The sequence below is a fragment of the Poromitra crassiceps genome (assembly GCF_964638095.1).
Source record: "Poromitra crassiceps genome assembly, chromosome: 7".
NCBI classification, from domain to species: domain Eukaryota; kingdom Metazoa; phylum Chordata; class Actinopteri; order Beryciformes; family Melamphaidae; genus Poromitra; species Poromitra crassiceps.
The window spans coordinates 39,950,450-39,963,139 of record NC_139628.1 but is presented as its reverse complement, the minus strand read 5'-3'; the positions used below and the strand labels follow the sequence as shown (position 1 = coordinate 39,963,139).

Below are 12,690 nucleotides of genomic sequence, written 5' to 3'. Positions count from 1 at the left end.
ATATACACAAAAACGAGGCAGATTCAATTAGGATTAACTTTATTCATAAGTACAGACAGAACAAGAACAATTATCCATTTCATTGGATCCTTTTGTTTTTTTTGTCCCCACCCCCTGTAACGAACCTGTTGGGACGCTACAACACTTAACAATTAATTGTAAACTACGTCACCTAAAATTAATCAGCTGAAATAAACTGAAACAGCCAAAACTAGGACATTAAGTGAAACTGATAAGCCTTGTAAAACATTCTTGATGAAAATGATGCTGAGACATTTTGAATCTGCAGGAGCTCATACCAGCCTGCACACTAAAAGAGTAAACAAACAGTTCGGTTGGTTCCATAAAAAAAACAAAAACAGGAAAGCAATAGAAAGAAAATACAGCCAGTGAAAATGTCACAGACCTTATTTTTAATACTCTCTCCTAACGTTTACCTCTAGATCGCATGAGCTACAGAATAGGTCAACATTATATCCCCCCCCGGAAACCAAATAACATTTTCCAGCTGTATTATATTTTTATTTATTTTTCTCCCCCCAGACATTGAACAGCAGTACATTGTCACAAGCAAATTCGAAGGTTAGAATTGCTGCTGGCTAAGACATTACAGAGAAACACTGCAATACAGTTTGCATTATTGCGCGAGTTTATGCCATAATCTTACATTGTGCAAATTTACATAGGACAGAGAAGGGGGAAGGTGGGTCAGAGAGGAACAGATGATGGAGGCCTAAGAGGAGAGGAGGGAACTTTACATTGTTGTACGTGCAACAGCTTGTCGACACTCACTCATACATAACTTCAAATATATCTTCTAACAAAATATCTCTTTTCAAATATGCGTTAATAAAACCTGGAAGTACAGTGAAGCAGAGGGCGTGGTGCGGGAGGCATGTCAGTGTTTTAACAAATTAACCAGGGCAATGTGACGGTGTGGATGCTGCATAGTTCAAAAAGGGGCTCAATCAAAGAGAATGGAGCAAAAATAGTGGAAGGAATCAAAAAAATGTGCAGATATGTCAGTTGTCTACACTCAAAGGTGGTGCAGAAGTATTATACTGTAATGTTTATTATGGTTTTAACATGGAAGCCATGGTGGCAGATACAAACATATATACAGTATGTGTATATATATATATATATTTCCTATATATATATATTTCCAGTGTTTGATAGAGCCCAGAGAGTCCAGATCGCTGGTAATCACTGCTGCCACTTTCTCAGGTCCTACAGCAAATGACGCGCAACCTCACACTGCGCTTCTCTCTCTGCTTGCTAATCATCTGCTGTCCCCCGCCAAGGTGGCATAAATATGAAATTGGGCATAGATGGTACTCAGGTACAACACCCAAAAAAAGAAGAGAGGGAAAAAAAGCATCAGACATCAAAGTCAAATTAAGGTAATTCAATATTCAATGACATCAAGCAAGCGACAACTGCGTAGCGAAGTTGCTGCCTTGCGGATGCGATGTTACTATGGAGACGTGGCCTTGTTTTTGCTTATTCCCAGGCAGCACTCAAAGGCTAGGAGTGTTAGCGTGAATCTTTTGCACCCGTGCCTGTGTGTGCCTGTGTGTGCCTGTGTGTGTGTGTGTGTGTGTGTGTATGAATATTTCACATCTTTTACAATGTGTTTTCTGCTCCGGAGGGGTGACATTAAAAAGGCTGGGCTGACTTTCTCTCTTAAAAATGCTTGCATATGCATGCGCACGCTCACACATTTACCAGCGCACAGGAAAACCTGCACACTCACTTATGCAAACACCCACACACACGCACACACACACACGCGGCATTAGGAATATAGCAAAGTGTTGCTAATAGGACTCTCCAGAGTCTCTTATTAGTCCGGCTAATTTCACATGATTTGACAGAATTAATTCATAAATCAATCAGCAGAGCCTCGGAACATAACAGCATATGCCACCATTACACCACGATTCACACCTGGCATGAAATCCCCAACGCAGACAGAAGATGCTTCTGGGTGATTTTTCATCATTTCCAAAATTAAGTGGTGGAAACGCTTCTCTAACCACATCAGACAATGAAAGCAACACTAGAGAAAGGCCTCAAAAAGTGACTTTACACCTCTAACTGAAGCAGATGCCGATGAATTGGTTTTTCGTGGTCTACCCTGTCTGTTCGGTTTGGATTTCTCTAAATCACCTAACAGCCAATCCCCAATCCTGTTCAAGTGTTTAAAATGTGGCTCAGCGCTTCATTTAGACACAGTCTGGCTACAGCCTCCCTCCACCTGCTTTGGGATTTCAATGGCGGGAGTGTGAATGGGGCAACATATTCAATCCCAGTACAGATGTGGGATTAAGTCAAAGACATTGTTATCAACATTTAAAAAAAAAAGTTGTAAACCACCTTCTACATTATTCCCGTGTTACCGAAATACTTTCCTGTGTGAGTACTGTATGTGAACTAGGGTTGAGCCGAGTACTTGGATGAAACGAGTATCTGGTACAGATAATAATGTGCTTTTTATGAGTATGAGTATCATCCGAGTACTGTGTGTCAATATGTGTACTCGTGACTGGGTATCGTAAAAAAATAAAATAATGATACAGTACCAATACTAGTACCCCGATACTGATACAATTAGAGTACCTCATTCAATACCTTGTTTTTTTAGCCATACTTTGAACGTTTTGGTGGAATCTCGGCACGCCGGGGAAAAAAGGAAAAAAAAACGCCCACTTTTAATTTAAGCCACACCCCCTCCGGATACAGATAATTTAGTTGATTAAATTGATACAGATACAGATAATGGTCTACTCGCTCAACCCCAGTGTGAACACTTAGTCCCCAATAATGGCAGTCCTACTTTACCCCTTAGTGATGTGCACTTTTTGTTATACTTCTTTTACTGTGAAAGTAATGTTTCCATCATATACTTAACGAAAACAGACCGTGTGATTTGGGTTTTGCCCCCTCCTTGTGTTCCTTGTCGTCATCTAATCTTTTTGCCTGTTTTTAATTATGGAGAAAAAGTGAAAGTGTGATTACACATTTCCCACAATGCAGTGTGAGTAATGCTGGAGGCTGATGGCTCATCATGTCTGGCAGAGGCGAGCGTCACAACAACAATACATCCACAACTCTCTCCTTCTCTGTCTGAACCCGGCCACTTACAAACAACAGTGAGTCATCAATAGAAACGCCTTCGCCGCCTCCTCACTTGTCAGTAACAGCATAGGAATCAATATCGCCGGCACAGGAAAATTGTGGAAATCGTGCCATTTATTGTAAGTAGATGCTAAGATTCTTTTGAGTTAGTGGTTATCTACGTTAGTTAGATTCACATTATGTTTTAAGACTGACGTTTTTAAATCATGGAATGTCTTAGAATAACACTTCAAATATATAAAAGTCCTAAAATCATCTGAATTCCCACATGTTGACATGGCATTACTAATGTATTGAGGGACCTGATTTAGTCCTTCACCTCCCCTAAGTAATTACCTGGCTTTCAGGAGAACAACGCTATTGAAATTCCATTTATGTTCAAGCTTTCGGGATGGAAATTGAGTTTTATTTGCAATTTAAAATTATATTTAAATCAATAAAGAAATCCCAACAAATGGACGTATTGTTGTATTCTTTTAGCAGTGTCACATAGTTGACTCGTTGTACCTGGTAGGTGACTGGCTGTGAGGTTGAGTTGGATCAGCTTTTTACTGCATGTGATTAGACTTGTGCTTTTGTCTGATGACTCCATCCTCTCAGCCTGATCTCTGCCTTGTCTCCTCTCTCTCTCTTCCCACCCTCCACAGGTCGCTCCATTTTGCATCCCGAGTCCAAGCAAATTGATGGAGTTGTGCTGTCAAGTCAAAGAAAAGGATGCTTCTTTCTTTCCTTACACCACCTACTGTATCCTCCTCCTAACCAATTCCACTTCTCCACCATTTCCAGTATCAGATTGTCTCCCTCCTCCCTCCATCTCCAACCACCTCCCTCCCTCCCTCCCTCCATCCCTCTCTACTCCTCTATTTCCATTAGGAGGTCGTCTCCCTCCAGGGAGGAGTCGACGGTGGCGTGGATGGCCTTGACGGTCCCGGCCACCGGGGAGTTGACCACAGTCTCCATCTTCATGGCCGACAGGACGCACAGCGGCTGGCCCTTCTCCACCTTGCATGACAATGACGACAGGTCACAGAGCGTTAGCAACAGCCGTCAAACCCACAAGTGGCTGAACAAGCACTGCAGTGGAAGGTTAATGCGAGAAAAGTGCAGACAACGCATGGTACATAAAGGAGATGATGATGGCCCATATGTTATGCTGCCCATTCTCGCAAAACAAAAGAAAAGTTGGCTACATAATTAATCCAATGCTTTGCTTTGGCAAAGCTTCTAAAAAAACATAGTCAAGGACACAATAGCAGACAGTGAATAATGCAGATAGCAACACTGTGAATGCTACAATTTAATTAACACAAAGGAATCCAAACAAACAAACAAACAAACAAACCATGAACACAAAGGGGAGTGTCAAAAACAGAAAAAAAGAGGGGGAAGCCACAAAACCTCTGTAAACAACACACATGGTGGACAAAAGCACAAGGCAGGCGACACAGAAGCAACAGTGAGAAGGAAAGCTAACGGTAAGATCACCTTGGAGCCAACTTCCACCTTGACCTCCAGGACTTTGCCAGGCATGGGCGCCCCCACCTGGCCCTTAATGGACTTCACAGCCTTGGGATGGAACTTCATCTCCTAGGGAGGGAGAGAGAGAGAGAGAGAGAGATCCCAAGCGTCAACCTCGGTCTTGGATAAATGAAGCCTACACGGAAGTGCCACAAAAACTGTAGTTCCTCAAATGGCCACTTGAGGCTGGCTTAAGGGGGTGTAAGGGGAGGGGGTAGAGACTTTTCTATAACTCACACATTATACAGTCTATGGCTGCAAAAAGAAGTCAGATTGTATAGAAGTCAATGGGAAAATGAAGCAAATTCTCACTTACCACAGTAAACACTTTCCTAATGGGTGTATGGTCTCAATCGCTAGTTTCAAGTCTTCTTCAATACAGCATGATGTTCATTTAGTAAATTGTTGTCCCATTTAGAATAAAATAGACGACAAACAGACTATGCTTTGGGGCTCCTCCCATCCATGGATCCCTCATTCAAAATCACTTCTACTTGCCAAGAGCATGGTCCTGAAACTGCATATCCAAGTTACCACGGCAACCATCGTTCAACTGTACTGATCTATCCTTCCCTGACTCTATGCCTTATGTCTAATTTATCCATCCCTCCCTCCTTGTATCCAGTAACTGTATCATTCATCCCTCCTTCCCCTATGGCCTCCTATACCTCTCTCCCTCCCTTCATTATGCATCTCCTCACTCCTTCCTCTGTCCATCCATCAATCCACTCCCTTCTACCCCCCCCCCCCCCCCCCCCCCCCCCTCCAGTGGTGCCTGGAGACATGTATACTCTTTGGCCAGGTCTTGCTCGTAAAAGAGATCTTTGATCTCAAGTGACTACCTGGTAAAAATAAAGGTTAACAAAAAAAAAAAAAAAATCTTATTGTATCCCCCGATCTTTATTCTTATTTCAAACTGGCCCTGTGTTATAAACAGTGACATGTAAGACTACCCTTGCATATTTAGTTTACCCAAAAATGGGCCCAGTAGTATTTGCACATCTGCTGCTTGACATCAGGGAGTAAGGATCATTATTTAACATTAGCCAGAGAAGAGGTGCAGATTATATACAGTATAGGGGGAGAAAAGTACACAATTATGCATTTTGAGTGAACCATTCCTTATTTATTAGTCCTTATTTATTTATTATTTATGAGTCCACCCATCCATTACCCACTCAGATCCTTCCCTCCCTATCCTTTCCCCCGTACCTTCATGGCGACGGTGTCTTTGACCAGCACGGATCTCAGCTGTCCGTTCAGCTCGAAGAACACCTCCCTCTGCCCGGCCTTGTTCAGGTCCCCCAGAGCCAGGGCCTTGATGTGGAGGGTCTTCCCCCTCTCAATCTCCACCTGTCAGACAGAGGGAGAGGGGAGGAGGGAGAGAGAGAGAGAGGGGGGGGGGGGGTAGAGGAATGGGAGGGAGACATGGCAGCATGGGGAAATGGAGGAGGAAGTTAGGATTGGATTACATTAGACTAGAACATTAAAATGAATGTATGTGAGGCTGGTTGGCAGGTTCAGCTGAGGCCATAGCAGCAGACCGGGGAGCATGGTAAGCAGTGAGGTCACTGGTGTGAGACGGAGCATGGTAAGCAGTGAGGATGAGCCCTGTGGAACGCAACCCAAGGACTTGTTCATTCATTTTCTTTACACGCTTATTTCTTTGGGTGGTCCACGGGGGAGCCTATCCCAGCATGCATTGGGCCGAAGGCAGAGAACCACCCCGGACGGGTTTGCCAGTCTCATCACGGGGGACTAATTTATCCCCATCGCAAATGAATTTGCTTAATTAACAAATGAAAGGATGTGGCATCTTGTGCCTGTAAGAAATTGCATTTTACACTGATGAGTGTTTTTTTTTATTGCACTACATCAAGTTAGTGACTCCCTGTCTACTCTTATCGACTGCTACTTTTACTCTTAACTATGTCTGCAAACCACATTTCCCTTTCCCTTCACGGGACAATAATGTGTTGAAGCGGAAACTCTAAAGGTCCTCAATGAGTTTTCTCATAAAAGAACACCAACGCTATGTAAACACAAAAGTAAACATATTACATTTCATACATACTTACATAATATATATATAGCCTATACACAAGTGTGTGTGTGTGTGTGTGTGTGTGTGTGTGTGTATATATATATATATATATATATATATATGCAATATTGGAGAGAGAAAGGGTGCATGACATGAATAAGAATACTACTGTTATATCATTATACACTATACTGACTGACTATGTAGGTACTTCAAGAGATTTACAATCTGCTGCCTCAGTTTTAAGGTTTTCTTGGGACGTTTTTTAGGGTGACCCTGGGTGGCATTTTGGCCCGGGTCACGGCAATCAGGGCCAAGGCTGAGGGATGCCAGTATAGGGTAGGGCTAGTCGGTACATGTACTGTCGGTGAGGCTGTAGAATAGCTCGATTGTTTTCTCACTATGCTTGTTGTATATAAGTTGTCAGAGTTACAGTTACAGAGGTTAGGCGGTAGTTTAGGCTGTAGAATAGCTAGATTGTTTGCCTCGATAAAATCTGCTCGTGCCTACCTTGTGTTTTCCCTGTTTCCCTTTCTTTCTTGCCATGCTTGTTTTATATACGCTCAATTCTGTGTATTGATTGTGTTGAGTTAGTTCTATCTAGACACATCGTCTGTATAGTCCTTTGAGACATGCCTGTGAATTAGGGCTATATAAATAACCTTGACGTGACTGTTTATATCTCCCTATCCCTGCAGCAGACAAGGCAGGCTGCTCACTGAACATATCAATTGTCAAAGAGAGGAGGGAAGTGATCTAGACAGAATGACAATAGGGGAGATGGAGTGAGACGGGGAGAGTGAGACAAAGACACGATGAGCAGACCGCCATAGGGGTGAGGCGGTGATAAAAGAAACAACAAAACACTCTTTTCCTGCCTTTTGTATGTCTCTACAATCTGGGAGTCTACCTGTCACTTGTTAGTGTGTCGTCTTTAGAAGAAGACATTACTCTCTCTCTGTATCAACAGCAGACAGGCTGTTCCCCTCTCTTATCAATTCTGCTCACTGCCGCGCTCCGTCTCGCTGTGGCTTTCCCTCGACACCGGCCACTGTACTTCTTCATTTATCTCAGTCGTTCCTCAACTCGCTTCTCCGCATCTCAAACTCATTTTTTGTTATCTTTCCCTTTGTCTGTGTGCCTCTCTGCGTCTCTCAATCGTTCTCTTTGTCAGTCCTCCCGTGCGTCACAGCTTTGTTGGTATTGTTATTTTCGCTGCCCGTTTCTCCCGCTCTCTCTCTCTCAAGATGTGATTCGTTTCCTTTGTTGCGCGCCCTCTCTCGCTCTCTCTCTCGCTTCCCCCTCTGCCTCAGTTTCTCTGCTCTCTCCTGTGTCTGTCCACCTCTTCTCCCTCCACCCGTCCCCACTCATCCCCTTTATCCCTCCCTCTCTCTCCAATTACCACCTCGCTCAGGGAGCAAGTGGGCTTTGTCTGTTTGTTTACATTTTTGTCCCACTGATGATGTCATTGTGACATCATCAGTGATGTCATCAGTGACATCATTATTGACCAGAATCATCTTATGACCTCACTAGGCAATTGTGACAGCACTGATGATGTCATAGACATTGTGATATCATCAGTGGTGGTACAAGAGCAGGTGAGGCCACGCAGCGGCCGAGCTGCATTATGTGAGCTTGTGAGCTGCAGGGCCAGCTCGGTGAGCTGCAGGGAGGGCGAGCCCGCGCAGCGGGCGAGCCTAGGAATCGAGTGCGTGAGATGCCTAGTATTCCAAAGTCACTCTCTCAGTGCAACAACAAAAATATTACAGTACAACTGCTGTAGGTATGTATTGATCTCAATTTCTCTCTCTCTCGGTTGCTCAAGCTCTCTTCATCTATCTCCCTCACTTCCAAAAATCTATTTCATTGCATCTTTCTTTCTGGCACTCAAATGCCATCTCTCCTTGTTTCTCTCAGCCTGCCACGTCTCTCTCTCTCTCTCCCTCTCTACATCTCCACTCCTGCTCGATGTCTCTCTCTCTCTCCCTCCCTCTCTATATCTCCACTCCTGCTTGATGTCTCTCTCTCTCTCCCTCTCTCTCTACATCTCCACTCCTGCTCGATGTCTCTCTCTCTCCCTCTCTCTCTACATCTCCACTCCTGCTCGATGTCTCTCTCTCTCTCCCTCTCTCTCTACATCTCCACTCCTGCTCGATGTCTCTCTCTCTCTACATCTCCACTCCTGCTCGATGTCTCTCTCTCTCTACATCTCCACTCCTGCTCGATGTCTCTCTCTCTCTCCCTCCCTCTCTACATCTCCACTCCTGCTCGATGTCTCTCTCTCTCTCTCTCTCTCTACATCTCCACTCCTGCTCGATGTCTCTCTCTCTCTCCCTCTCTCTCTACATCTCCACTCCTGCTTGATGTCTCTCTCTCTCTACATCTCCACTCCTGCTCGATGTCTCTCTCTCTCTACATCTCCACTCCTGCTCGATGTCTCTCTCTCTCTCCCTCCCTCTCTACATCTCCACTCCTGCTCGATGTCTCTCTCTCTCTCCCTCCCTCTCTACATCTCCACTCCTGCTCGATGTCTCTCTCTCTCTACATCTCCACTCCTGCTCGATGTCTCTCTCTCTCTCCCTCCCTCTCTACATCTCCACTCCTGCTCGATGTCTCTCTCTCTCTCCCTCCCTCTCTACATCTCCACTCCTGCTCGATGTCTCTCTCTCTCTCCCTCCCTCTCTACATCTCCACTCCTGCTCGATGTCTCTCTCTCTCTCCCTCCCTCTCTACATCTCCACTCCTGCTCGATGTCTCTCTCTCTCTCTACATCTCCACTCCTGCTCGATGTCTCTCTCTCTCTCCCTCCCTCTCTACATCTCCACTCCTGCTCGATGTCTCTCTCTCTCTCTCTCTCTCTCTACATCTCCACTCCTGCTCGATGTCTCTCTCTCTCTCCCTCCCTCTCTACATCTCCACTCCTGCTCGATGTCTCTCTCTCTCTCTCTCTCTCTCTCTCTACATCTCCACTCCTGCTCGATGTCTCTCTCTCTCTCCCTCCCTCTCTACATCTCCACTCCTGCTCGATGTCTCTCTCTCTCTCTCTCTCTCTCTACATCTCCACTCCTGCTCGATGTCTCTCTCTCTCTCTACATCTCCACTCCTGCTCGATGTCTCTCTCCCTCTCTACATCTCCACTCCTGCTCGATGTCTCTCTCCCTCTCTACATCTCCACTCCTGCTCGATGTCTCTCTCTCTCTCTACATCTCCACTCCTGCTCGATGTCTCTCTCTCTCTCTACATCTCCACTCCTGCTCGATGTCTCTCTCTCTCCCTCCCTACATCTCCACTCCTGCTTCTCTCCCTCTCTCTCTCTCTCTCTCTCCCTCCCTCTCTACATCTCCACTCCTGCTGGTACTGTTGTCAGGCTCTCTCTCTCTCTCTCTCTCTCTCTCTCTCTCTCTCTCTCTCTCTCTCTCTACATCTCCACTCCTGCTCGATGTCTCTCTCTCGCTCTCCCTCTCTCCCTCTCCACTCCTGCTCGATGTCTCTCTCTCTCCCTCCCTACATCTCCACTCCTGCTTCTCTCCCTCTCTCTCTCTCTCCCTCCCTCTCTACATCTCCACTCCTGCTCGTACTGTTGTCAAGCTCTTGGCAACTCTTTGCAGAAGTACAAAACTGTCTTCCCACTGCGTGGTTGCTACATCTCCCCGCAAGTGTTGAAGATATTTACCCCTTTGAGGAACTGCGTCTCTTTTGAAGACAAGTTTGTGCAAGGCAGAACCGTATACAGTATAATGTAGTTACACACAAACACATGCTCAGAAGCATAGGAACAATAGTGTGTACGCTTGGATAAAGGCAGACTTTTTGCTGATGATTAATCTGCAATGTAGCAGCAGCAACAACAACAACAACAACAATAATAATAAATAAATAAAATATGGCACAGAAGGATTATGATTCTACAGTAAGCCAACTGACAGAAGCTAAAAAGACAGACTTCAGCTCACTGTGCCTGAGATAGAATGGAATTTCACCACTCTTCATCCTGCTATATAATGATTCAAATAGTGTCTCTAGCCAAAATGATAAGACCGGTGACCAGACATTTAAAATAATAGAAGCCAGGAGTCCAGGAAGTAATACTGAGAACTTCCTGTATAGGCTGTACGTACACCAAGAGCAGTCAAATAGTACCAATATATCAATACTGGGGGCTGTAGCTCAGGAGGTAGAGCGGGTCGTCCAGTAATCGCTTTGGATAAAAGAGGTCGGTGGTTCGATTCCCGCCTCCTCCAGTCTGCATGTCAAAGTGTCCTTGGGCAAGATACTGAACCCCAAAATCCTGATGGTGTGCCAGCACCCTGCGTGGTAGCCTACCGCCATCGGTGTATGAATGGGTGAATGTACCTACTAATCAGTAGGTACATTAAAGGTTAAGGTAAAGCGCTTTGGATAAAAGCGCTATATAAATGCAGGCCATTTTACCATTTACCAATACTGTGAGTTTCCATGATTGCAATGTTTTTTTTCTCTCCTTACTGAACAAGGTTCACATCAGGCTGCATATCTCTGCTGTCAACACGACTCTTAATGGCCTGCATTGTGTGACTAGAGATCACAGTGGTGTCGCCGCGCCCCATGTGTCCATCTGCATTAGGTCTGACTGGGTATGTGTGAGACTACCTTTCTATTCCTTTCTAACATGATTAGTATCCTTATGAGTCATCGACGCATAGCAAATATAGCAAATAGGTTAATGTTCTTCCCCTGTTCGTGTGCGTGTGTGCACGCGTGCGTGCGTGAATGACAGACTGGCTGGGAAAATAACACAGTTAATTAGTTGTCCAAACCCTGTTCTGCTGGTGTGATCAGCTAACAGCCCCACTGTCTTCTACTCTGAACCGCACCGTTGTGTGTGTTTGCACACGTGTGCACACTACTGCACTCTGGGGTGTGTGTGTGTTTGCACACGTCTGCACACTACTGCACTCTGGGGGGTGTGTGTTTGCACACGTGTGCACACTACTGCACTCCGGCGAGACTTCACATGCCAATTCGTGACGCGGTTAATTACTCTTGAAAAGCGATCTGAGGCGCAAGAACATAATATTGACTAACTATACAGGAGAACGTGCAATATATTTACGCCAACCTGGCTTAAAGCAACAAAATGCCAGTTTGGTCAAAGAAAATTGTGGAATCTCTGAAGCTTTAAAATAAGCATTTTAAGAAATGATCCTCAGTGCTTGATAAATAACACTCTGCGGGTGGGAAGATTGATTGCCTGGAACAGCGCTTGCAGTTGGAAAAGAGGCATTTTGGTAGCGGTGGTTGTGCCCTGGCACCACATCCTCAGTGCAAACAAACAAACAGGTGTCTTCCAGGCTGGCTGTTGGCTCACTTTGCCCCAGAAGCATTTCCTATTAGATTTGTGATGAGGTTAGAACTGCTGAGCAAGTCCACACTGCGAAAGCCCTTATATCCACTCCCCTCAACATCATCATGGAGGTTTAAGTCTAGCTTATCGCTCAAAAGATTTGCCGCTTTAGATTTCCGGTGCGTGCTTCAGATGTTCTGAATATACAGTTAATGTTAAATGTTAATTACATCTAAGCGGACATGTTTGCAGAATGGACCCAAGTGCTATCCCAAGGGTGGCCATGAGATGGACACCACCTGGAAAAAGAAAACGAGGCCGACCCAAAGAGACATGGAGAAGATCTGTGGAAAAGGAAATGAAACAACTGGGATGGACCTGGGGCCAAGTGCAGCATTGGGCAGCAGACAGGCAGCATTGGCGTTCGTTGGTAAAGACCTTATGTGCTATCGAGCACGAAGAGGATTAAGTAAGTAAGTAATACAATGAATTATCTGACAAACAACTTTTACCGTGTATGACTGATCGAGTAACACACTTGACACAAGCCGTGTTGGAGGGTGAAAAAGGAATGAATGATAACTGAGATCAGTCAGACCCAATAGAGGTGGTTCTTTTAGCCCTTGAAGAACTCTACACAGCGAGCAGAAAGGGAAGAGCT

The 12,690-nt window shown here is 45.0% G+C and overlaps 1 protein-coding gene across 1 annotated transcript in view; it reads right to left on the bottom strand.

The window, feature by feature from the left end:
* Window positions 1–3,993: 3,993 nt before the first annotated feature.
* LOC310779342 (pyruvate carboxylase, mitochondrial-like) overlaps window positions 3,994–12,690 on the bottom strand; it is a gene marked incomplete at its 3' end in the record, with an annotated part of 392,062 nt that continues 383,365 nt past the window's right edge. The window contains exons 25-27 of the mRNA XM_083639880.1: window positions 5,872–6,012; window positions 4,627–4,728; window positions 3,994–4,143 (exon numbers count right to left, since the gene is read on the bottom strand). Of these exons, the coding sequence (XP_083496006.1) occupies window positions 3,994–4,143; window positions 4,627–4,728; window positions 5,872–6,012 (393 nt within the window). The remainder of the gene's footprint in view (window positions 4,144–4,626; window positions 4,729–5,871; window positions 6,013–12,690) is intronic.